This window comes from Lepidochelys kempii, chromosome 6 (genome assembly GCF_965140285.1).
Source record: "Lepidochelys kempii isolate rLepKem1 chromosome 6, rLepKem1.hap1, whole genome shotgun sequence".
Classification (NCBI taxonomy): Eukaryota; Metazoa; Chordata; order Testudines; family Cheloniidae; genus Lepidochelys; species Lepidochelys kempii.
Genome location: NC_136385.1, coordinates 9920728 through 9948064, shown reverse-complemented (window position 1 = coordinate 9948064; position 27337 = coordinate 9920728). Strand labels below are relative to the sequence as shown.

The 27337-nt window shown below is 45.2% G+C and overlaps 1 protein-coding gene across 2 annotated transcripts; it reads left to right on the top strand.

The window, feature by feature from the left end:
* On the top strand, positions 1-26982 carry LOC140913649 (uncharacterized). Of its 2 annotated transcripts, none has more exons than XM_073350398.2 (8): positions 1-75; positions 9698-9783; positions 14723-14865; positions 19646-19787; positions 20901-20992; positions 21549-21675; positions 22089-22202; positions 22555-26982. In XM_073350398.2, the coding sequence occupies exons 3-8, from the start codon at positions 14779-14781 to the stop codon at positions 24948-24950; spliced, it is 2958 nt and encodes a 985-aa protein (XP_073206499.2). In that variant the 5' UTR covers positions 1-75; positions 9698-9783; positions 14723-14778; the 3' UTR covers positions 24951-26982. The 2 variants fall into 2 exon arrangements, with proteins under 2 accessions (XP_073206499.2, XP_073206497.2); XM_073350396.2 differs by having other exon boundaries at positions 14723-14871.
* Positions 26983-27337: the final 355 nt, after the last annotated feature.

Below are 27337 nucleotides of genomic sequence, written 5' to 3'. Positions count from 1 at the left end.
GATTGGGGGAAGCCGAGGAGGGTGGCGGGAGGCTCGGTCCCCGGCTCCCGGGGACTTGGCCGCGCGGCGCTGCCGGTGAGAGCGCGGGGCGGGGCTGGCGGCGGCGGCGGGTTTCCCATCTCCCCCCCCCCCGCCCCATGCCACGCGCCCTGTCTGCATGGGGTCGTTGCCGCGGCAGAGGGGAGGCGGGCGCCCTGGCGGTTACTGAGGGGAGCGGTGGAGGCGGGCGCGCGCGGCGACCGTTACGGGGAGGGGGAGGGGCAGGCGCGCGCGGCGGCCGTTACGGGGGCAGGCGGGCGCGGCGGCCGTTACGGGGGGAGGGGCAGGCGGCCGTTACGGGGGGGGCCGGGGCGCTCCCTGCCAGTGGCCGAGGGGACCCCCGCGCGAGGGCGGGGCGACTAGCAGGTCGCCGGGGGAGGGGGAACATCTGCCCTGGCCGCAGTCCCAGGGCGTGGGGGGCAGAGGGGCTCCCCCCCCCTTTCCGGGGGGGCGCAGCTCAGCACCCGCTCCCCGAGAAGCGCCCCCCGCGCTGGGCAGGGGCAGGTTGTCCCCAGCTGCTAAGGGAGACCTGCCCCCCTGCAACATCCACCCCCCCCCCGCCCCCGAGGCGCTACTGCTGCGCCCTGGGTTCCGTGTTTAAAACAATCCGGATTCGGTTCCTGTGTCTACACAAAGCCTCCGAGCCCGCCCCAAGTGCCCCCTCCCTGCTGCTCTGACTTGCCCTGCCCGAGCCCCCCGCCGTACGCGGCCTTTCCCGCCTTTCGCCGATTTGTCCGGTGTTTGCCGGCTCTGAGCATCCCCTCATTTACCTTCCTGAACGTTTCGCCGCTGGATGCCCTTGTGCTACTCCTATTTTAATAGGAAATAATCACTGGTCATATTAATAGGTGCTCCTAGCTTCAGCAGTCCTATCTCACGGTGTTTCTAGTATAGTGCTTCCTGTTTGTCTTGCTGTGTTAGATTTTCATTCTACGTTTTTGTCTTTAATCCTTTTATTGATATACAAGTTTAGTGCTGTGGGAACAGAGGACTTCAAGGTGGACTGATTTTCTGGGTTGCTGTCCAAACTTCTTCACTTTCCTTTGATCTGCCAATGGGGATGGCCTTTGTCAACTGTTACTTTGTCTCTTTATCCAGAACCCTAATGCTATTTCACCTCACCACTGGAGTGTACTATTTGGTTCCCAAAGATTTATTAAAGGCCAGTTTTTGTAAAGGTTGAAAGCACCTAGATGCTTTTGAACATCCCACTAGTCATCTAAATACCTGGCCCTATATATCTAAAAATTATCTTATGTAAATCCTTCTCAAAGGCAAATTTCTACTGTAATTTTTTTTTTTTACTAAATATAGGTATAAAGCCCCAAGATAGACTGACAACCACAAGCATTCAAAAATCATGAGTTATACACCTAAAAGTCATGAAGTTAAACACATACATACATTTTGGGTTCTTTTAATTTGCCTTTTTGTTTCTGAGCCTTTAGGGCATACTAGCTTCATGCTTTTGCTGTATTTACCCCAAAGATTCCATATACTGAAAAAAGTTGTACATTCCTACAACATTCAACACCATTTTGGACTTCTGGTAATGTGTTTTCCTCCCCCTGTTTGTAACTGCAAACTTATTAAAAATTCTTATTTCTCTAAGTAATTCCCCATCCTGCAAATATTGAAGTTTACACTTTCCTCTACTATTACTTCATTTGTTGCATACATAGATATTAATTTTTGTACCAAACTGTTTATTCTTCTAATTACATATTTTAATTTCATTGTCTTTTATGTATATTTTGTTATGGCACATTTCAGTGATGTTCTTCATTCTGACAAGTTTATTGTTCTTTACTGCCAAAGTCAAGGATTTTTTTAAACAATGAATATACTGTTACTTTTTTGCATTGGTTGGGTGGGGACATGGTGGTGATATCACCTAGCTTGTCTTTTGGTGAAACTAAAAGTGCTTTGGGTCCACTGTGTTTTTACAGGTTTCAGAGTAGCAGCCGTGTTAGTCTGTATTCGCAAAAAGAAAAGGAGTACTTGTGGCACCTTAGAGACTAACCAATTTATTTGAGCATAAGCTTTCGTGGCATCCGATGAAGTGAGCTGTAGCTCACGAAAGCTTATGCTCAAATAAATTGGTTAGTCTCTAAGGTGCCACAAATACTCCTTTTCTTTTTGTGTTTTTACAGTGGGATAGGTAATGCATGTGATTAAAAGCATCCCTTTTCTTAGCACCTAGGACACAGATGTTAAATGAACCATTATTATTCAGAACTTGACAACCCTGTTACTGATTATGTGGCTAACACTGCTCCTTTGCCATCAGATGTATTTGCGTCTGAATGCCTGCAGCCCCCCAGTTACGTGGGTATCAGGAAAAAACAGTTAAAACATTTTAAACTAAAGCGTTAATAGAGATTTTTCCTCCCTTAATTTCACTTATTTCCTTCCCTTTAAGTTATTAAAGGCTAGTCTACATGGTGTGACACTAAAGGTGTGACATTAGTGAACATAAGTTACAATGCCTTACACCTCTGTGTGAATGCTCTCTTTCAGAATTGGCCTTAGTTTTGCACTGAGAGGGCCATCATAGAAGATTGTAGGAGTGTTTCCCCTAAAAACTATTAATCATCAGGGCTTTTACTTGTTTTCAACATTTTTAAAGTTTTGTATAGTCCAGGTGCCATCCACATTTGATTTTTTAAGTCCAAAGCGAAGGGGAGAAGCAGTGGAGCACTCATCTTAGCTCTTCTGATTGTTGTCCCCTGTAGAAAAGCATTTGCAATATTTCACAGGTATCAATTTTGACCCAAGAAAATTTCAATAAATTGAAATATAAGGTTAAAGGTTAAATTTTGAGGCGATCTCTTTCCTTCTCTCTGCCCTGCACTGGTCAGGACATCTTTCATGAGCAGGAGAATGAAGGCCTCATCATGTCATGTATAATGGGGCTTTTGGCATCTTACTGAAAATTAGTGGGTTTTTTGGTTGGCCCTCTCCCAATATAAAAGGGGGGGGGGGCTGATGAGAACTCAGGATCCTGAGACTGACAGTCCCCAGGGCCAATGGGGAGAGGGCAGTGCTCCAGGTCAGCCCGATTGACAGGGCAGGCAAGCCAGTGAGGGAGTCAGGAACTCGGGGGCCCGTCCTCTATGTGAGCTGGAGCTGCCTGAGCCAGATCAGGGCATAGCTAAGGAGAGCAGCAGCCTGAGCTGGGCTGGAGGCAGTGCAGCAGCACTAAGCCAGAGGAGCCAGGTTGAACTGGAGGCAGAGGAGCCAGAGCTAGGGGTCTGAAGCAGCACAGACCAGCTGTGCCCATGGTGAGCCAGGGCTGAGCTACAGCAGGGAGCTGTGGGGTCAGAGTCAGGATAGCAGATGCTGGCTGTACCACAAGTAACACTGCAGCCAAATGAGGTGAGCAGCTGGGGAGAGTGAGAGGGGAATCCTGGGCAGAGGGCCCAGTGCAGGGAGACGTTGCCAGACTGGAGAGGGCACGGGAACTAGGGTTGCCAGGTGTCCGGTTTTCGACCAGATCAGCCGGTCAAAAAGGGGCCCTGGCAGCTCCAGTCAGCACCGTTAAAAGTCCAGTCAGCGGTGCAGCAGGGCTAAGGCAGGCTCCCTGCCTGCCCTAGCTCTGCGCAGTTCCCGGTAGTGGCTGGCATGTCCCTGCAGCCCTTAGGCGCAGGTGTGATCAGGGCGAGCTGCCCCTGTCCTGAGTGTGGCCTCTGCAGGTCCCTTTGGCTGGGAGCTGCAGGGCGGTGCCTGCAGGCACGGGCAGCGCGCACCACGTGGAGCTGCTTGGCTGCACCTCCACCAGTCTGCGTAGGATCCAGATATGGCAGCTGCTTTCTGGGAGTCTGCCTTAGCCCTCTGCACGGCCAACTGGGAGCCGCCTGAGCTAAATGCCATTTGGCCAGAGACCACACCCCAAGCCCCCTGCCCCAAGTCGGAACCCCCTCCTGCACCCTGATTCCCTCTTACAGCCTGCACCTCCTCCCACACCCCAACCCCTGCCCCAGCCCTGAGCCCGCATCCAAACTCCCTCCTGGAGCCTGCACCCCTGCCCCAGCCCTGAGCCACCTCCCAGAGCCTGCACCCCTGCCTGTGCTGGAGCCCCTCCTGCACCCTGAATCCCTGATTTCTGACCCCATCCTGGAGCCTGCACCCCCAGCTGGAGCCCTCACCCCCTCCCGTATCCCAAACCCATGCTCCAGCCCAGTGAAAGTGAATGAGGGTGGGGGAGAGCGAGCAACGGAGGGAGGGGCCTCAGAGAAAGGGCATGGGGTGGGGCAAGGGTGTTCAGTTTTGTGCAATTATAAAGTTGGCAACCCTAATGTGAACCCTATGGGAGGGCCAATACGGGGAGAAGGGTCTTGCCACCTATAGCCTGAGGGCGTGTGGCCACCACCGGAGCAGGTATCTGACCTGTGGTATCACCACAGTGCAGCAAAGGCCTGAGAAGGAGGCCTGGGATGTGTGAGAAACAGACTGTGAACGTTTATGGCTGTTTATGGTGTTCCCCATGCTCATATGGTGGGGTCCTTTGTTCCTTTAACCTTTTCTATTTTTTCCCTTATTTTTCTCACAGTTGCTGTTTAATAAATTGTATTTGGTTTGAACTAAATGTAGTGATCAGTTGGTCAGGGAAGTACCTGGTGGGGAGAGAGAACCTCAGAGTGGGGACACCCCAGTGCCTGTCCTAAGGGAGCACAACAAGACTGTGGGTTAAGCTCCCCCAGGAATCCTGGGTCCAGCCTTGTCGGGGTTACAAGGAGTCTGCACAGAAGAGTGGAAGGGGAGTCTTTGAGGTCAGGCAGGTCTCCATGTAAAGGGAATGGGAGCGGGGACTCGGATCCTTTTGCTGTCTGATTCCACCACGGTAGTGTAGGGAACTTTCCTGGCTTCTACAACAGCGGGATCATCCCCCCCCCCGCACTTACACTGGTAGATCCTGCTGTGCACACAGAAGGTTTTGGCCTAGCTGTACAGTGATCCACTCTATGAGCAATGCATATGAAGTGGTGGCTCTCTTGTCCTATTAGAATTAACCAGTTGATCCATATTTTTGGTGCTCTAACTGTAAAGATTCCCCTTTGATCTCACCTCTCCCTGCTTGCTAACCACACATGATATAAGCCTTTTCTTTTACTATGTGTTCTCAGGAAAATATAACTTACAAACATAGCTTTGCTTCTTACACTTTTCATATATTATGATACTAATATTAATGAGACCAGATTGCGATATTTGAAAAGGTGTGAGGTTACAATTCAATAGGTGGCAACAAAAATATTTGCAGGTCACTTAAAACATTGTGATGTTGTGTCTCTTGGGATGTGGAAGACCCAGCATCAATTTCTTCCTCAGGCAGAAGGGGAGAAAATATTTGAACAGGGGTTTCCCAGATCTCATGTCAGTGCTTTAACCCCTGGGTTAAAAGTTACAAGGTGGGCATTACCTCCTCCTCTGGCTGTTTTGTGTGCAGTTAGGCACCTACCCAGCTCATTCTCAAAAGAAACAGATTGGGCCTCTAGGCTACCTGGCTCTAGGAGAAGGGTTCCCGTTCGTGGACTTGGGGATGAACAGTGTCTGAGGAGTGGGGCTTAGTACACACCCCTCTGGTGAGTGTCTCCCATCAGCAAGTTTAGGTGGCTCCCCATCTAGCATCCTGGCTTTTATGGATCCCACTCTGTGGTGCCTCTCTCTCCCTGTTCATTGTATAGGAAGCATAAGTCTCTTACTCAAGCTTTGTGAATCACAGAGGTGTTCCTGTGACTTTTTAGGCACCAAAAACATAGGCAATGCAATGCTCAGCGTCACAACACCTAAGTCCCGTTGTAAATTTAGTGCTTAGGCCTTTTCTTCACTGTTAAAAGTGATTTATGTATTTTTTTAATTTCAGGGTAACTTAAGGTGCGGGAGCTATTCTGAGGTAAAAACACACCGAGGCCAAGGCACTTGGTTTTAGCAGTGAGGAAAAGGCCTGAGAAAATGTCTCTGGAATATCAGGGGGCGCTGTGCTTATGTGTTTGTACCAAAGTAGAGAAGTACAAATTTTGTTTTGAAAACTGGATCAATATGTGTAACAGTTAGGGATGTAAAAGTTTAACTGGTTAACCAATAAGCTTGATGCTTATCGGTTTCCGTTAACGATTAAACTCCGCTGCTGCCCCGTGCGCCCCAGGGTCCCAGCTGCCGCCCCGTGCGCCCAGGGGGCTAGCAGCTGGGACCCCAGGTGCACTGGGATGCTGGGCGTGGGTGGCAGCAGAGCCCTCGGGCGGCAGCGGAGCCCCACATAAAACATGGAGGTGCTGCAGCACCCCCTGCACCCCTAGTTCCCTGGTTAAACATTTAACCGATAGAATTTTAATAGGTTACATGGTTACTTTTTTTACATGCTATTTACATGCCTAGTAACAATGACAATGGAGGGAACAATATATAAGGAACAATGGTTGATTTTCTGCCTAGTTGGTGTTTCATGTGCATTAAATTTCATGTTCAGTGTTTCATGTACATTAAATATTTGTTTATTATAGAAATTCTATGCAATTCTCTACAATGCAGAGTTCAATAAAGAAAAAACTACACCTCCATTCAGGTTTTTACTTACAATAGCCCTGATGTGCACAGTTGCAACACTCACACTATAAGAACTCTTATATTTACAAATATAGTTTATTAATACATTTAGCACAGTCACAAGCATCCCAACTTAGTAAGATAGATACACTACAGAATATACATCTGCACGTCCATTTACTCACACCATCTCCTGTAGAACAACCTGAAATGTTAGCCATCATCTTCATCATCGCCATCACCTTCCCCCTCATCACCAGTGGCCATCACTCTGGCACCTCCCAAGGACTACATCTCTCTCTCCTACTGCCCCTAGGCTGGTTGCCACTTTTATAATACGTTGTGCTGACGCCACTATGTTTGATGAATATTCAGTAGGGGATTTTCCCCCTTTTCCTTATTTGTATTTCCTCGCCTTACTAATGTTGGAGTCTTTTTTTCCTATAGGTTAGTATATCAGTGATCTCAAATTATTATCACATACGTCAATTTGTTACCATAGCCCTTTTGTGGTTAGGTATCACATTTGTTATTTCTGTTCTAACTGGTTATTTCAGTTCTTTCCAAGTTGTGGTGTACCTGCTGAGTTTAAAATGGTATGAACTTAGGAGAGCCTGTATGCCAACCTGCTTTAAGCCATCCTCTATATGAAAGGTCGCAGCCATACGTGGACCTTATGCTTTAGCTCATCACCATCTATCTAGGTGAAAGGTCCCAAACATACGTATGCTAACTTTGCCTTAGGTCAACGTACAGGATGTGGCCTGCAGGTTCCTTGTGTTACAGCCAAAATATTCTCTAATATAAACCTATTATAGTAAAACAAATAACCAAACCCATAAGGAGATATATAGGCAAGCAAGCAAGCTGGCCTTACATGTATCTCATGTACCTGTTATCTACATCAGTTTGTTGCCAGGACATTTCTGTGGTTGACTCATGTACCTGTGGTCAGAATTTGCCCTTAAACTCTATTTTCAGCTCCCCAAGTACTTGGAGTTTTCGTTGGGTCGTTTATCTGTGCAAAGTTTATCTGTTCAAAGTTCACAGGCTACCCCTGCAGGGCAAGAAATCTCTGTCAGGCTTGGGGTTGGGCTGGGGATGAGGGGTTTGGGGTGCAGGAGGGAACTTCGGGCTGGGGTGTGGGGAAAATGAGGGCTCCGGCTGGGGGTGGGAGAGGGGGTTGAGGGGTGTGGGGGTGAGGGGTTTGGGTGTAGGAGGGGGCTCCGGGCTGGGCCAGGGGATTGGGGTGCAGGTGTGTGTGTGTGGGGGGGTATCAGTGGCGCTTATCGTGGCTCTGAGGAAGTGGCCGCCAGGTCCCTGCAGGCCGTAGGTGCATGGGTGGTCAGGCAGCTCTGCGCATTGCACTCTGCCTTTGCACCCACAGGTGCTGCCCTCCACAGCTCCCATTGGTCACTCTTCCTGGCCAGTGGGAGCTGCAGAGCTGGTACTCAGGGCGGGGGCAGCGTACGGAGCCTCCCTGGCTGCCCATGCATCTAGGGGCTGCAGGGACCTGGTGTCCACTTCTGGGAGTAGCGCAGAGCCAGGGCAGGTAGGGAGCCTCCCTTAGCCTCGGGCTCCTGCTGCACCGCCAACCAGACCTTTAACGGCAAAGGAAAAGAAAGAATGGTGGGGCAGAATTGTAAGGCATGGAAGGCACACAGAGCCTGGGACAATGGAGGACCCTGGTATGGGGAATGGAGGCACACAGATCCCCTCGCATGTGGCAGAGGGGGAAGTGAGGTGGCAAACTGGGCCCCTGATATGGGGGAAGGGTTGGGGAGGGTTTGTAGGGAGTCCCTGAAATAGAGTGAGATGGGATGGTGGCATAAAGGAAGCTTGGGGAAGGGAATGGAGAAATGTGTGTGCAATCAGCTTGGCCAATAGAAGCAATGGAGTTATGTTTGAGCCAATGAGTCAAAAGGCTTCTGAGCCTAGCTTGGAGATGGCCGCTTAGTTCTCAGATCATTCACTCATAGAAATGTAGTGCTGGAAAGGACCTCGAGGTTATCTAGTCCATCTCCCATGCTGAGGCAGGACCAGGTAAACCTAGACTATCCCTAACCAGTGTTTTGCAGCCTGTTCTTATAAACCTCCTATGATGGGGATTCCACAACTTGTGTAGGTAACCTGTTCTGGGTCTGGGCCTTAACTATCCTTATAGTTAGAAAGTTTTTCTTAATATCAAACTTAAATCTCCCTTGTTGCAGATTAAGCCAGTTGTTTCTTCTCCTGCTTTCAGTGGTCAAGGAGAACAATTGATCAGCATCCTCTTTAAAGGAGTCCTTCACATATTTGAAGATTGTTATCAGGTCCCCCCTCAGTCTCCCTTTCTCAAGACCAAACATTTCAGATTTTTTTATTCTTTCAGAAAGCCTATTTTATGAGGAATTTTTTTTTCTTTGCTCTCCTCTCCAATTTGTCTTAAAATCTGGCACCTCAAACTGGACACTTTAAGAAAGTGATAAGGCATGTAAAAATAGAAAATATAACACTATAGAAATGACAAAGTTACAAAGCAGTAGCTAATAAGGCAAATGTTTAATCTACATGAACAAAAAAAGGATTGTCTCTGTCTCTCACTGTCAGTCCCTTCTACACTAGCCAACTATATACTTTGAAAAGGGAAAGGTGGAATATCCATATCTTATTGCTTATTACTGAAAAAGGAGAAGTAACTCAGGACATTGAGTGGGGGAGAAAAAAGGGGAAGTTCCTTACTCCAGCATGTTCCTGTTGTAACAAGCAGACCCAGAGGGGTAGAGTTTGCTTTAAGGTTAAAGCTTCCTGGTGAGGACTCCGCAGAATAATTTCTTCAGTCTGACTGGTTGAAAATGGAAAGAACTATAAAGAACTCTCCTCTGATAATCATTTTTTGCTGAAAAAGGAGGAGGAGCTCAGGACTCTGATGTGAGTGAAGTGGGAAGTTCTTCCCTGCAGCTGCAGACACAGAGCAATAGAGTTTGCTTTAAGCTCAGAGTTCCCCGTGAAAGCCTCTGAAGAAATAATTTCTTTGGTGCAATTGGTTGAAAACCGACTGTATTTGAAAGGTGTTTCCTGAGTTACAGAAGTATTTTACTCTATTAGAATCTTTCTGTTCTCCAATCTCTAGAAAGCACCAGGAAGAAACCCAATCAACTCAGAGACTCAGCAATGGCAAGAGGAACCACTGGAGTCCATGGCTAGACAAAGAAAACTGTACGTACTAATTTCCTTTTAGTCGCCATTCTGCCTAGTGATATTTACATCCAAACTTGCATTTCACACTGCTGTGCCTAGCAGAATGGGGTTGTGGTCCATGAGTAAACCTCTGAGGCACTGTGGTAATAAATACTACATTACAGGTCCACATGTTGTAATAACTGGGGCAGTACAGGACTGTGGGAAAACTGCTAAAATTTTATAAAATGTTCCAGTCACCTATAACAAATGCCAATGGGAAACGGTTCAAAAGGGAGACAGACAGATTGGGTTACTCCCAACAAACAGGCTTACTAATCTAACTCAAAAGTCTGTCAAGATCATGCCTGGTAAACAAGAGGAATGTGGAATCAGAAATCAATGGGGGAAGTTTTTCCATCCAGCCACAGTTTTAAGTTTGTTTTAGCTAAAAAAGTAGTGAGTTGTAAGTTCTTAGCTTTGTTAACCTCTGAGAGGTTTAACTGTGATTTTGAAAGCATCTAATCAAATAAGATTTGTAAATCCTATAACTCTAGGATTGTGTTACGATTGTGTCTGGTAAACTAGAGGAGTGTGGGATCAGAAATCACTGGACCAAAATTGGTTAAGGTTAAGGTATGTATTCAGTAGCTGAAAATTCTGGCAAACTAGCAATTGTTGTCCAAGTGTGTTTCAGCTTGTTTGATTGGGCTAAGCATGCAAAGTCATCTGCTAATGTTCTTATTTGAAAAATCAGAGCATTTAACAATTTTGTTTGAGAGTTATTGCTGTTTTTAAAAACTTTTTACAAATGCTTTGTTTCTCTTTTTCTTTTGTGTATTTTAAGGTTTGTAGTTTCTGTAACTGGTAATAACTTTGAACCTTCGACGTAAAGGCATTTTTAAGCAAAATGCAAAAGTGATAAAGTGTTTTAAATTGGTAAAGGTTAAGCTGCTAAAGCAAACTTCTGCTCAGACAACATCATGAGTAACTCTTTTTTAACAGAATGCCAGCTTAATTCAGGGAGGCTACTGCATTGACTATACATTGAGTTTTAAAGCATCGGAAATGGTTGTTGCAGCCCCCAAGTTTTTTGTGATTGGAAAAACAACACAATTTGTCGGTGGTTGTTTTTGTGTATGTGAATCAGCACAGTTCTAGTGATTCAGCTTAGATCTCTGGGAGGGGCTAAATTGCCTCAGTGGCTGTGAAATGTTGGTGGGCAAGGTCTATCATAGACTAAAATGCCAGTGTATTTTACTACCTTTGAGTGTTATAAATGGCTCATGAATGCAACAGTGGTTCTAAAGAATGTTAGCCTTCTACATCTTTTTAAGAGGAGGAAAAATATAGGGCTAAAATCCCTCAAGGGGATTGCAAGTCAGCAATTTTAACCACTTGTGTATGATATTTTCATGGTTTATGTAAATGTGCAGCTTTAAATGAGGAGGAGGGTGTAGCCTATAGTATTAACCTGCTTGCTTGCATACATATACATATAATCTTTTTTTATAGTTTAATATAAATCTATAAACCTATTACAATAAACCAAATACTTAAAGTAAGTTTGGCTGTAATGCAAGGGACCTACAGGCCATATCCTGTATGTTGAGCTAAGACAAAGTTAGCATATCTATGTCTGAGACCTTTCACCTAGGTAGATTGATAATGGTAGAATGGCATAGGGGGTTTCCAAGTCTGTACTCTCAAATTTAACAGGTACACCACAAGGAAAGAACTGAAATAACCGGGAGAATAAAAATAACATGTGTGTATATGATCTAATGTCATTAATATGTATGTACATGTCATCAATATACACAAACATACTAGCCCATGGAGTAAGTGTACCCTAACATTTTTGTGGGTGGGAAATAAAGCTTGAGCATAGAAGGAGGGTTCAGACACCTGCGCCCTGTAAAAGAGGGCCTTGCTAGAGAGGCTGTACTTGTTTTTCTTAGAACTTTCTAAGTTCCAAGGGGACTAGGCTAAACTTGGTTTCCCTAAGCTTTTGTTCTTAATTTTCTGTATTAGCTTTTAATTTTAAGTTTAAATTAGTTAAGTAAACTCTAAGTTAGCTTCGATAGCTCTTAGCTCTAGCTTCTTCTAAGCTTTACGCCTCTCACTCGAACCTGAACTGCCAAACGCGAGGCTGATCCTGTGTCTCTCACCACTGGGTTATCAAGGAAGGGTATGAATATATTAAGCAAAGCTTTGTAGCATATAATACCATAATACCATGTGTATCTTTTGAATAGCACTAATACAATTGTAACTTTGTAACTCTGACTATTTTACCATTTAATTACTACTTCATTTATCTTAATAAAAAGTCTTTAAGGCTATATCTGTCTCAGTGTAAGCTTCCTATCATACCCCTAGGCTCCTTTGTAAATTCTGTGGATACTAATTTGGGACAAGAACCTTATTATCTTCTAATCAAACAAACTGCTGAGCCTAAAACCCATACTATCCAAATTAGTATTATTAACCTCCTAAATCAAGCAACAGACTGGCGAGCCAGGTAGGACACTCAAAGAGTGTGTGACAGGGATTTTCAGGGATTCCAGGCATCTTTAGACCTCTGGAAATCTCACCTGAAACATAAGTGAAGAGTTAGAATTAGAGAGCAAGATTGTGCGTTTTACTCACTCACTCTTAAGAACACAGGAACCTGATTTTCTGTGACTGCTTCTTGGCAGCGATCCCAGAATTTCCTGTTATGTACTGTAGTTAGACTTAGAGTTTTAGCTTAGAGGTTTTGAATTTAATCTTGCAAGATTAAAGAGTAATAGTGTTATTATTTAAAGTGATACATGCATTTAAGGGGCTTTGTTGAAGGTTGAAGTTATAATGAATGGCACCAATAAGATATTAGCAGTAGCATCAGGCCCGATGACCCACAGTAGTGGTGGCAGGGGAGTTAATAAATCTATATATTAATTGCTGCCAAGAGGCTGCAGTAACTCAGAACTTGTATGTTTCGAGTTACCTTATTTCAGTCCCCTCAACTCTCCTGGGCTGCACCTCTGATCTGTCTGCCTCAGTTTCCCCCAGCTGTTTGGCAGGCCCTGACAGAGGGAAAGAGACCTCTCGAACAGCTACAAGCCATCGAGGGAAGAAAGGAGAACACGCCCCCACCCCTCTATCATTTACTTGGGACTTATTGAACTAAGTGTAAAAAACAGTTTAGGGTGTTGTTTCCTGTTGTTTCTGTGAAGAGATGCCTTCAGTTTCAAAGTAAAGAACAGCAGAGTGTTCATTATATAGTTTATTACATAGGCTCATCAGTAGTGAAGTTTTAGAATTGAAATAAGTTCTACGTTACGTGTTAAGATGAGTGGAGCAAGGTCAAGAGTAGAGTCTGTTGGAGTTACCCGCAGTCCGGCTTTAAAAAACTTTGCCAGAAAATACATTCAGGAACATGGAGGAGGTTTAGTACAACTGAGAAATAGCTAAATGATCTCTAAACATTGTAACCCATGGGGTTTTGTAAGTGAGGTGTTTAATGTAGAAACAGAGTAAAAAAAAAGAAAGGCTAAACTGGTGAAGGGAATAGCTGTTGAATGTCTGTTCGTGGCTTGTAGTTTGCTGGGAAAGAAATTGAATAAAAAATTAGAGTTACTCAGAAAAGTCCAGCAAACTTTGGATGAGAGAGGAAAGGTTATTCAGGATTTAACAAATCGGTTACATGTAGCGTCAGAGAAGCGGTCAGTACTTTCCAAAAGAAGCAGGAGATAAAGAAAACATTAAAACGGTGCAGGTACCAAATACAGGAAGCAGGAGAGGAAGCACGTTGTTGGCAGGAGCAAGTGAATGCCAGCTTAAAATCGCTGGACGGCTACAAATCAGACCAAGGTCGGCTGTTGAAAAGAATCGAAGAGTTGGAAAAGACAGAAAATGTGTTAGAGGACGACAAAGAATCAGTTCCTATCCCTATTGGCATGGTGAAACTGATGAAGATGGAGAAACCTGCAGGGCCAATTACTAAAAGTAGGGTGAGAGCGTTAGTTCAGGCTGATACAGTATCTTTAGGAGTGGAGTTGGAGATTGAGTCTCAGAAGCCACTGGCATGGTGTCTCCAGTGGAGGGGTATGATTTAAACAAAATAGTGGCTAATCATGCAAACCAACCTAAGTTACAGGCTTTACTTCGCAAGCATGTGGATGCCTTTGCTAAACACAAACATGATTGTGGATGTATGGCAGTCACTATTGTTGTAAAAGGAAAAGATGTATCAGCCCAGACCAAACTAGACAAACCCATACTTAGAAAAGACTATCAAGTCTTTGCTGACACAGGAAATACTACGTAGATGTACTTCCACTGGCAATTCCCCTATTTGGCCTGTGAAGAAACCAGATGGTTCTTGGCGTCTCACAATTAATTACAGACACCTAAATCAGGTCACTTGTGCCCCTACAGTGGTCAAAATGCCAGATATAATCGAGTCCTTTGATCCAGAGGCTGTGTGGTTTACTGTCCTTGACATCAGTAACAGCTTTTGGACATTACCATTGGCCCGCATTTCACAGTACCGTTTTGCATTTAAGTTTCCAGGGGGTCCAGTATTCCTAAACATGTTTACCCCAGGGATACAAAAATTCTCCAGCTTTATTCTATGCGCAAATGAGGTGGGTACTGTTGCAATTTTCTAAACCAACTATTCTGTTTCAATACGTAAATGACCTTTGTTTAGCAACACAAACCAAGAAGGAGCATCTGAAAAGGCTTGTCAAGCTCCTGCAGATCCTAAAGGAAGCAGGACTAAAATGCAATCTGGCCAAGGCACAGCTAATGGCTGACCGTGTCTCTTTCTTGGGCTTGACCCTGACAAAATGGGGTAAAATCCTGGCGTAACAAAAAGTAAATGCAATTCAAACATTGCCTTTACCACAGGACCAAACGGCTTTAAAATCCTTTTTGTGTTTAACTGGGTACCACAGGAATTTCATTCTCAATTTTGCTTCCATTGCAGGTCCCTTGTACCAACTGTTAAAGAAAAGTATCCAATGAAAATGAAATGAACAACGCATGGAAGCAGTATCCCAGCTAAAACAGGCCATTGTCAAGGCTCTGGTGTTGATCACTTCAAATCCTAAGATATTCTATCATCTAAAGGTAGTGGTAAGCATTAATACATTAGCGGCTGTGGCTTCACAAGAGAGGCATGAAAAAATCAGACCTGTGGCCTATGCCTCATGTTTAATGTCATCAATTAAACTTAAGTATAACAATTGTAAAAGTACCTATCGGCCACCAGTTAGGCCATACAATACTTTTTTTTTTTAATTGGCCTCAGCCCAATCATATTACACTCATTGCACACTCCCCTTCAGTTCTTACTGTCCAATAGGGTATAAGATGGGCAAGTCTCAAATGCTCGCCTAGCCCACTGGGCATTGGTACTGCAAAAACTATTGCAGTAAAACCTGTTAGGACACCATCTTTGTTACCAACTGCCCTACTGTACCAAGGGGAGCCACATGTGTGTCCCGATCTTAAGCAGTTGAATCTAAGGGGGAAGGAAAAAAAAACCTTTTCCAACCATTAATCCAGAAAACTAGTTATTTACCATCAGGGCAAACCTTATACCGGACTTAAAATCTATGCAGTTCCTCCTGAGGAGAAAAAAGAGCCTTGGAAGAAGGCATATTCATGCATTCCACATTTGGCTCAATATGCTAAATTAGCAGCGGTGGCTTGTGTGTTGGAGTACTGTGTGCAGTTCTCCATCACCACATACCAAAGTATCTGTCTGTTTGCAAACTCCGTATGGGTATGCAATTCTCTCGCAAAGTTTCTACCACGTTGAAAAACAAATGGGTTCACATCTTCTAATGGCTCACCTATTAGGTATGCATCGCTGGTAAAATACATCCGCTGGTTAGCAGTAACAATCGCTGTGCCAGGATGCCAATTAAAGTAAAAAAAATAAAAGCTCACTAAAAATTAAAACCCTATGCTACAAAAAATGGGGGAGCTAATAAATTAACCCCAAAAGAAGCCCAATCAGGGGAATTCTAAAAAAATAAATACATCAAAAATATTCTATTACTGCCCCTCGCCAAGGCATATTCTCAGGGAGGCCCTAAAATAGGTCGGCATGGAGCCCCAGTTGCAATACTTCAGGAACCACAAGCTAATCCAGAGGTGAGCAAACTATGGCCTGCAGGCCACATCTGGCCCACTGGACTGTCCTTCCCAGCCCCTGAGCTCCCGGACGGGGAGGCTGGCCCCTGGCCCCTCCCCTGCTGTCCCCCTTCATCCCCCATCCCCCGCAGCCTCAGTGCATTGCGCTGCCAGCGCTCTGGCCTGCCACTCCTGCCAGGCAAGGTGGCGGTGTGGCTGCGAGCTCCTGCTGCTCTGAGCGGCGTGGTAAGGGAGCAGGGAGGGGTTGGATAAGGGGCAGGGGGTCCCAGTGGGCAGTCATGGGACAGGGAGCAGGGGGCAGTTGGATGGGGCAGAGATTCGGCAAGGGGACGGTCAGGGGACAGGGAGCAGTGGGGGTTCGATAGGGGGTGGGGTCCCGGGAGAGAGCAGTCAGGGGACAAGGAGCAGGGGGTTTAAATTACGAATTGCATTTGTTAAAAGGAGAGGTTGGGGGCGTGAGGGTTTCTTGAAAATTAAAAAGGGGGTGTGATGCCGGAAAGTTTGGGAACCAATGGTCTAGAAGGTTTACTTGGTCCTGTCTTAGCCCAGGAGATTGGACTGGATGACCCTTTGAGGCCCCTTGCCACCCTACATTTCTATAATTCTATGAAATGCAAGTGAGAAATTAAAAGATCCTATGTTATGCTTAGGTAGTTTTATATTTGGTATGTATAACCTTGCAATTCCAATTGTGAATGCAAAGTCAGTCTAACATCCATAAATTGGAGTATTAATTAGATTCAACAAGGAGTTTTGGAGTTAAATGTTCTGGGGTTACTTATTGGAACTATCCCTTTATGTTATTGCTTCCATAAAATTTAATTTAAGGTAAAAATAGAATAATAGAATATCAGGGTTAGAAGGGACCTCAGGAGGTCATCTAGTCCAACCCCCTGCTCAAAGCAGGACCAATCCCCAACTAAATTATCCCAGCCAGGGCTTTGTCAAGCCTGACCTTAAAAACCTCAAAGGGAGGAGATTCCACCACCTCCCTAGGTAACGCATTTCTGTGCTTCACCATCCTCCTGGTGAAATAGTTTCCCCTACTATCCAACCTAAACCTCCCACACTGCAACTTGAGACCATTGCTCCTTGTTTTGTCAACTGCTACCACTGAGAACAGTGTAGAGCCATCCTCTTTGGAACCCCCTTTCAGGTAGTTGAAAGCAACTATCAAATCCCGCCTCATTCTTCTCTTCTGCAGACTAAACAATCCCAGTTCCTCAGCCTCTCCTCATAAGTCATGTGTTCCAGTCCCCTAATCGTTTTTGTTGCCCTCCGCTGGACGCTTTCCAATTTTTCCACATTCTTCTTGTAGTGTGGGGCCCAAAACTGGACACAGTACTCCAGATGAGGCCTCACCAATGTCGAATAGAGGGGAACGATCACGTCCCTCGATCTGCTGGCAATGCCCCTACATATACATCCCAAAATGCCATTGGTCTTCTTGGCAACAAGGGCACACTGTTGACTCATATCCAGCTTCTTGTCCACTGTAACCCCTAGGTCCTTTTCTGCAGAACTGCTGCCTAGCCATTCAGTCCCTAGTCTGTAGCGGTGCATGGGATTCTTCTGTCCGAAGTGCAGGACTCTGCACTTGTCCTTGTTGAACCTCATCAGATTTCTTTTGGCCCAATCCTCTAATTTGTCTAGATCCCTCTGTATCCTATCCCTACCCTCCAGCGTATCTACCACTCCTCCCAGTTTAGTGTCATCCACAAACTTGCTGAGGGTGCACTCCACACCATCCTCCAGATCATCAATGAAGATATTGAACAAAACCGGCCCCAGGACTGACCCTTGGGGCATTCCACTTGATACCAGCTGCCAACTAGACATGGAGCCATTGATCACTACCCATTGAGCCCGACTATCTAGCCAGCTTTCTACCCACCTTATAGTCCATTCATCCAGCCCATCCTTCTTGAACTTGCTGGCAAGAATACTGTGGGAGACCGTGTCAAAAGCTTTGCTAAAGTCAAGGAATAACACGTTCACTGCTTTCCCCTCATCCACAGAGCCAGTTATCTTGTCATAGAAGGCAATTAGATTAGTCAGGCATGACTTGCCCTTGGTGAATCCATGCTGACTGTTCCTGATCACTTTCCTCTCCTCTAAGTGCTTCAGAATTGATTCCTTGAGGACCTGCTCCATGATTTTTCCAGGGACTGAGGTGAGGCTGACTGGCCTATAGTTCTCCGGATCCTCCTTCCCTTTTTAAAGATGGGCACTACATTAGCCTTTTTCCAGTCATCCGGGACCTCCCCAGATCGCCATGAGTTTTCAAAGATAATGGCCAATGGCTCTGCAATCACATCCGCCAGCTCCTTTAGCACCCTCGGATACAGTGCATCCGGCCCCATGGACTTGTGTGCGCGTCCAGCAAAAGAAACAGTGAAAAAGCAAGAGCACCAGCTGCATTTCTGGGTGTGCAGCCAAGAGTTGATTATACTCTAAAAGAGGAACTAAGGCCTGATCTCCACTAAAACTTATGCCGGCGTCGGTAATTAAAGATTGCTGGCCAATGTCTTCAGACAAAAGCACCAAGGGAATTTGTAAAGATTTAGTCCATACCTTGATTATACTAGCATAGTTTGGAAATTACTACCCGCTAAGTAAGAGATGGCTTAGCAAGCAGGCACCCTTGTCCAGATGATCAATGTGAAATGTAAAACAAAGTGTGTCTTCAGTTTTGAGGGTCAAAACTTTTTTGATCTGAATATGACAAATACATCTTGAAACATGAAGCTGGACACGGGTAAATCATACTGACATACATCAGACTGGCTTTCTCATTTAACAAGAAACATAGAACAGATGGTTTTCTGGGTATTTTAATGTTACTCCAGAGTTCAGCATCTTCTTATGACAAGGCTTTGTCTGACACAGAGGCCAAAGGTAACCTAACCGTTCTGGTATGATGTTGACTGGAGTTCCTTTATGGGAAAAGCACTCAATTAAATCAAACTAGAGCTAATCTCTCACTACCAAAGACAAGTACACTGGAAAATGTAGAGCACGGGTATAAAACTTTGTTTGGGCCAAAAAGGGTCTTGAAAGAGGAACAGTTAAATCTGGATCTGGTCGAGGTTCAAACAAAAAGATTTTAATTAAATAAAATTCTGTTAATTCATACTCTTGAGAAAATTGGATACCCCTTTGAGTGATGCTCCTCAAATGTAGAGAGATTATGTTACAAGGGAAGCTCTTTCAGGAATCAAATGTCATTTTTCTCTCTTTGTACAGCACCCAATACAATGGAATCCTGGCCTATGACTAGGACTCCTGGGCTCTAGGGTAATACCAATAAATAATAATAATCTTAATTAAAAAGCATAAAAAGAGCCAACTACCTGCATGAGTGCAATTGTGATCTGATATTCCTAGGTGCCATGACCAGTCCAATAAAAGCCAGAATTGAGGTAACATCACCTGAGTGCGGAAAGGGTTCACTAGGAAGAAAAAAGCAGCACAGGAAGGAAGAAGGCTTGGTTTGGGCAGAAGGCTACAAGGAAGAAATACAAAACAGAGGGATCTCTTCTAGTCATCAATGGGCAGAACCCAACTGATATTGGTGAAAACTGGAAGATGGAAATGTGGGGGAGACACAGAGCCCCTTTCATGTGTGTGGCAGGCCCATCAGCTTTCAATAACTCTGTTTAGTAGAGAATCTGAGAGGCACTTGTCACTGCCCCTCAGATGATACCTTTGTCCCTCACACAGAGCTAACAACATATTTGTTTCCCAGGTCTCAGTTTGTGTGATCGGAAGAGAAGGGATTTCTGAGACGATGGAGCCGCTGTCCAGCTCAAGGTCTCAGAGCTTCCACCACCCAGGACCACAACTGAGCTGTGACCTCAGAGAGAAGCTGCAGTATTCACGGCAACTAGGTAATAAGTTGTGTGTGGAGATGCGGTGATGTTGCGGAGTATGGATATCACAGCATGGAGGTTTCAGAATAGCAGCCGTGTTAGTCTGTATTCGCAAAAAGAAAAGGAGTACTTGTGGCACCTTAGAGACTAACCAATTTATTTGAGCATAAGCTTTCGTGAGCTACAGCTCACTTCATCGGAGCATGGAGGGGAGTCCCCAAGGCAGCCTGTTTGAAATCATCGGAACAGCATTTGCTTGTCTAGTGGCATGTGGAGGCTGGGTGAATCCCTGTTCCTAGTAGAGTCGTGAGGTCCAGGAGCATATGTGTCTGTGTGGGTCCCTCTTACGCAGTGGTTCTTAACCTGGGGTGCACGCACCCCCTGGGGGTGCGAGATGCCCTTTCTGGGGGTGTGAGACATGCCAAATTTTTTTAGAAGGTAAATCATTGAAAACACAAATTAAGCACAGGCACATAAGTACAACTGCTTTGTTTCATGAAACCTATGTATTTATTAGCATTATACATTTTTTTAAGGATGACTGTAATCTACAAACAAAAAATTTATTTTCAAGTTTTTAAGCTAATTGTAGTGAAATTATCTCGCTACAAAATACAGTGTACCAGCAGTTGCGGGGTATTTCTTGATGCATACACAGACAATGATGTGGCAGCGCTGTGGCTTTGTTTGAATTCAGTTAGCTGCTAACTGTTAGCGCGTTGGCTACAGTTTACTTCCACAGCAAAACTCCAACATCTCTGGGAAGTACTTGCCTATTTTTGGGTGCCTACTGTACTATTATTTGTGGTGAGTAATAACATAAAACTATTTTACATATATTTAATATGCATTTAAAAGTGTATAGGTCCCCCTATCTTTATATATATTTTTTCATTTCAGTAACCCTTGCCATGTCCAAAGAAACGCAAATGGAACGACAAAATTACTGCGAAATTAAAATAAATATATAATTCTCTCTTTCATTCTATAGTTATGATATATCTAGGTTTAAAGAACTGACCTACTTCAACGATTTTTGATAAGCGAGAACATATTTTGAGAACCAAAGGGGTGCAAGCTGCAGTGAAGGTTAAGAACCACTGCTCTAACGGTATCTTTGTCATCCTGTAGATCTTCCTGCGACCTATTTGATTGTTTCTTACGATAAGGGGAATGAAGGAGACCAGGATATGGTGGCCTCGCTCCATAGGTTCAGCTTTATGGTGAGTTGTGAAACGGTCCGCGCAGTTCCTCCTGCTAGGCCATGCTGCTTCCTTGTCTGTCCTCGCTCGTTGCTCTCACCTCCTCCTGGCTCCTCCATTGCTCAAGGGTCTTCCCAACTTTTTCTTCCCCATCAATAAAATAATCACACCCCTTTCTTTGGGAGGTGTCTTGTGCATATGGAGCTTTTCCAACATCCCGGATAGCTCACTTCATGCCCCTCCAGTTGCTCAGGATTAGCTCCTAGCAGTACATCCCATGACTGAGCGGTGAGACTATCGTGGGAACAGCATGTGCTGAGTGGGGCTCCCTTGTGGCTCCAGGGGCTTGCTTGAGTGGCCTGGATTGGGACTAAGAGCTCTGAGGGGATGGGTAGGCTGACTCTGGCATCTCTTGCTGTGTGGAGGAGGATGAGATAGTGGGAAATGGGATTCCTTCCCCTCCTCCCGTGCTGCGTTGATGGTGATGGCTCTGCCCTTTGCTGCTCAGCTTGTGCCTGAATGGTGGGATTGTGGCCAGACCAGGCAGGTGCTGAGTGGAAGACCCATGTCATTTCAGATGCCAGTGACGTTTGAGGAGGTGGCCGTGTACTTCTCTGAAGATGAATGGGCTCTTTTAGGTGAAAAGCAGAAGGAACTCTACAGAGATGTCATGCAGGAGAATTACAAGACTCTCATCTCGTTAGGTGAGGAGTTGCTATCGTCCCCGTAGTGTAGACATGGCCTAAATCTTTTATAAGCAACACAGCTCATTTCCCACCATACAGCCTGCTTGCTAAAATGTGATACACGAATCTTTTATAAACTATATGGATTATGTCTTTCCCCTTCAGCAAAGAAAATCTTGGAATGTTCTTTGTAGTTAAGTGATTGACGAATACTTAGAATCATAGAATATCAGGGTTGGAAAGGACCTCAGGAGGTCATCTAGTCCAACCCCCTGCTCAAAGCAGGACCAATCCCCAATTTTTGCCCCAAATGGCCCCCTCAAGGATTGAACTCACAACCCTGGGTTTAGCAGGCCAATGCTCAAACCACTGAGCTATCCCTCCCCCCAACTTAACACGTTGTGATGCATGTACCTCTTTCCAATGAGCAGGATTTACAATCGCTAAACCAGATGTGCTGTCCCAGATGGAGCAAGGGGAAGAGTTGTGGATCCCAGATATCCAGGGCTCTGAGGAAAGGGAAATCCCAAGAGGCACTATGACAGGTGAGGAATGAGTGACACCAACTGAGAAACAATCTGGGACTGGGGAAAGCTGGGGTCCCAGCAAACCCACGGAGTCCTCCCCCTGTTCTGTCCCATCTCATCTGGCTCACTGTTGTGCCCTGTCCTCCTGGCTCCCAGTCGTTCTGCCTGACCCCTGGCAGAAGCCTTTTCCTCCCTCAGCCTTTTTCTTAGGGCTCAGATGGGACTTTGAGGCAGAACTTGCCCCTCCTCTGCCACTTGGTGGAATATACTTCCTGCCTATCAGGTTCTGTTATCAATGATAAATCCCTTTGCCGCCCCCTCTGTCTCCAACGCATGGAGTGAATCCCATCTGGATTCTCTCTCCCAACAGGTACCGGGACGGCAAGTGAAAACAAGGAGGAGAGTCCCCAGCAGGAAGGCGCTGTGGGAGTGAAGCTGCACAGGATGTTCTCAGGAAGGCTGCGGTGCCCTGGTGGGGCAGATGCCAGTAAGAGTCAGGACAGAGTGGGGCGGCAGAGAGGAGACTCTCCAGGCAGGAGTAATTCTACTCACAGCAAAAGAGGTTTGAGGAAATCCACAGACACCAACGCCCACCCGGTAACCCATATTGGGTTGACCGCAAATACCATCAATGAACTGGGGGAAAGAATCAGTAACAGCTCGCTCCTTTTTCAACATTGTCAGGAAACTAGTGTAGAGAAGAGTGCCGTCAGGTGTAGTGAATGTGGCAAAAGCTTCACTCGACAAGAATACCTTCAGATACATCTGAAAATTCACAGAGGGGAGAGACCCTATAAATGTAACAAATGCAAGAAAAGCTTTAGACACAAGACAAGCCTTGTTCTTCACCGTTACACAGTCCACAAGTCGGAGAGACCCCATAAATGTCCAGACTGCAGCCAGCTCTTTATCCTGAGAGAGAGATTTATTCAGCATCAGAGAATCCACAACGAAGTGGCATCTAGAGGGTTCAACGATGGGATTGTGAGTGAGAACAGGGACAAGAATCCCCAGAAGAAGGGGTCTGGGAGAGCAAAGCCAGACATGATGTTGTCGGGGAGACCCCAGTGCCCTGGGTGGGGAGATGCCCGTGAGAGTAGGGGCAAGGTGAGAGAGCAGCATGGAGACCCTCCAGATTGGAGACAAAGTAAATCCACTTGCAGCAAAACAGGCTTAAGGAAATCCAAAGACGCCAGCACACAGCATAGAGACTGCATGGAGAAGAGACCAAATACAGGCACTGAACTTGGGGAAAGTTTCAATAACTGCTCTCTCCTTATTAAGCATCATCAAACTGGTGCAGAAAAGAGTGCTTACAAGTGTAGTGAGTGTAGGAAAAGCTTCACTCAAGAAAAATACTTTCAGATACATCTGAGGACTCACAAAGGAGAGAGACCTTATAAATGTAAAGAATGTGGGAAAAGCTTCAGTCGGAGTTCAGTGCTCAAAGATCACTCCATGAGTCACAGAATGGAACAACCTTATAAATGTACTCAGTGTGGGAAAAGATTCAGAGAGAAGACAATCCTTGTATATCATCTTTACATAGTCCACAGGGTGGAGAGACCATATAAGTGTCCATACTGTGGCCAGCAATTTGTCCTGAGAGAGAGACTTATTCAGCATCAGAGAATCCACAAAGAAGAGGAACCTAGAGGGTTTAATGATGGGATCATGAGTGAAGATGAAGCTAAGAATCTCCAGCGGGAAGGGCCTCCCGGAGCAGAACCACAGAGGACATTCTCAGGGAGACCCCGAGGTCCTGAGCAGGGAGAAGGCTGTGGAAGTCAGGGCATGGCACGAAGGAAGCAGAGACACCCTACAGGCAAAAGAGGCAATATATCTAATCAATGTGAAAGAGATTCCAAGAAATTGAAAAGCACCATCACGCACCAGGAGACCCATACTGGAGCACAAACAAACACAAATGGTGACAATGAGAAAAGCTTCAGTAGCAACTCAGCCCTTTCTGTGCATCAGAAAATCCACCTGGAAGAGAAACGTTACAGCTGTGCTGAATGTGGGAAAAGCTACCACCAGCATGCTCACCTTCGAAGGCATCAGAAAAACCATACAGGAGAGAGACCCTATGTATGTGCTGACTGTGGAAAGAGCTTTGTGTACAGGTCAATACTCAGCAGACATGAAAGGACCCACAAAGAGGAGAAAAACTATAGCTGCACTGACTGTGGGAAAAACTTCAGTGAGTACTCATACCTTACTATGCATCAGAGAATCCACAGGGAGGAAAGACCCTATCAGTGTCCTGACTGCGACAAAAGCTTCAGGCTGCGAGGACACTTTACCAGTCACTGTAGAACCCACACAGGGGACAAACCTTATAAATGCACCGAATGCGGGCAAGGCTTTGGGCGGAAATCAACCCTGACTAAACACATGAGGATCCACACCGGGGAGCGGCCCTATAAATGCACGCAGTGTGAAAAAAGCTTTCGTCAGAAGTTCGCCCTTTCCCAGCATCAGTTAATACACCAGGGAGAGAGGCCTCACAAATGTACTGAATGTGGGAAAATCTTTCTTCAGAAGTCCCACCTTACCACGCATCAGTCAGTGCATCAGGGAGAGAGACCTCACAAATGTACTGAATGTGGGAAAAGCTTCAATGACCGATCAAATCTTGTTAAACACTTGGCAAAACTCCACTTGAAAAAGAAACCCCATATAGCAAATGTGGCAAAGAGTCCTGTGGCACCTTATAGACTAACAGACGAAAGCTTATGCGCCAATACTTCTGTTAGTCTATAAGGTGCCACAGGACTCTTTGCCGCTTTTACAGATCCAGACTAACACGGCTACCCCTCTGATACCATACAGCAAATGTAGCTTCAGATTAAATAGATCTACAGCTGTAATAGAAAATAATGGAGTGGTACTTTTTTGATTCTGGTGAAACACTTTTCCTTTCATACTTATTCTAAAATACAAGGTTTAAGGAGGATGGGTTGGTAGTATTGCCTAGTTTCTGATTATGGGAGTAAGATGTGTGAGGGGGACAAAGCTGGTGAAGAGAGGAACTGATCTTTCAACGGTTTTGGGGATGGTTAGTGGGAATTTCAGGGGAGTGGAATTGAATTTTGCAAGTTGACCAGCGGCATGCCATCTATGGATTGCATTCCCATGTGAGCCCTGAATAGGACTTCCTGACTGGCTGTGCCAGTGGGACGATTCCATCCGGCCCCTGAACACACTACAGAACAAAATAGCATCCTCCGGACATTATGAAGACACGGGTATTTTAACATGGCACTTTATAAATGGATTAAAACCTGGCGAACTGAGATGTGTCAAAATGTAACTGTAAACAGGAAATCCTTATTGAGCGGGTGTGTTTCTAGTGGGGTCCTGCAGAGATCGGTTCTTGATCCTCTGCTTTGAAACATTTTTATCAATGACCTGGAAAAAAACATAAAATGATCACTGATAAAGTTTTCAGATGACACATAAATTGGAGGAGTGGTAAATAATGAAGAGGACAGGTCACTGATTCACAGTGAACTGGATCACTTTGCAAACTGGGCAAAAGAAAACTATATGCATTTATATGTGGCTAAACGTAAATATATACATGTATGAATGAAGAACGTAGGCCATACTTAAAGGATGTGGGATTTGATCCTGGAAACGTGGGACTCTGAAAAAGATTTGGGGTGTGGTGGATAATCAGCTGACTATGAACTCCCAGTATGATGCTGTCTCCAAAAGAGCTCATGCAATCCCGAGATGCATAAACAGGGGAATCTCGAGTAGGAACAGAGAGGTTATTTTACCTCTTTATTTGGTACTGAGGCAACTGTGTTTTTTAAACATGTCTCAGGGTTTATCTACTCCGGAAGTTTTACTGGTATAATTTTGCCAGTATGGTTATAGTGGCATAACTTCCTGTGAATAAGTGTGTCAATATGGGGCATTATGAGTGCATCTTCACCTGGATCTTCCATCCCCAGCATCAGTCTATTCCATGGCTCTTGTAAGGGGTTAGGCACACTGTGATTTTTCCTGTGTGGCAGGTACCCTTAATTGTGCCAGTGTAACTGGTAATGCAAGTCCTACTTCCTCCCTGAGCTGTGCATTCCAGAGTCCACTGACGGTGTCTGAAAAAAATACCCATAATCTTTGGTACAGGGACCTGCCGCTCATCCTGCATGGAATTGCTGCCCAAAATGTTTCACAATTTACTCCTAAAAACAGAGTTGGGCAGAGTGCTGGGTATGAACTGGAAAACAGAAAATGCCCTGTTTAACTTACAGCTGGTTAAGCCTGAGTGTGATTTGTTAGCTTATGAACTGAAGGCCCCTAAGGCTTTGCAGCTATACAAAATGTATAAAGGATATGTGTGACAGATTGCAATGCTTGCTGGTGAAAAAAGTAATGGAGAGGTACTGAGACTGATGTTTTAACCATTAATTGCAAGTCCTAAATATTTTGCTGTGTAAGGGACATGCGAGTGGTATGAACAAAACAAGGAAGTAACTAGGTTGTAAACAACTGAGGTATATGTGATGGTATAAACAAATTGGAACAGACACAGATGTTGACACTTAAAGATAGGTCAGAAAAGATTTTTACGGCTTGCCTTGGGACAAGATTCCCATGATGCTTTGCAGTTAACATAAAGCTATCTAGCAAAGAATGGAATTTTACAATGCAGTAACTGATGACATATTTTATATAAGATATATTTTTGCAATGTACTAACCGCAACATATTTGAAAGATATGTAATGAATAAAAATGTCCAAAAAAGGCCATAAACAATGATTAACTACTTGGTGTTCAAACACTTGGAAAATTACAAGGAAGAGGGAACTGAGGAAAGAGCCTTAAGGGAAGGTCTACACTATGGGGCTAAGTCGACCTAAGTTACGCAACTCAAGCTATGTGAATAACATAGCTGGAGTCGACGTGCCTTCAGTGAATTTATTATGGTGTCTACACCGTGCTGGGGTTAATGGGAGAAACTCTCCCATCGGCTTACCTTATGCTCCTTGTACCGGTGGAGTACCAGAGTCGACGAGAAAGCAATCGGCGGTCAATTTAGCGGGTTTTCACTAGACCCACTAAATCGATCCCCGGAGGATCGATCGCACATTGATACCCTGTAATGTAGACAACGCCTAAGATATGGAGAACTAT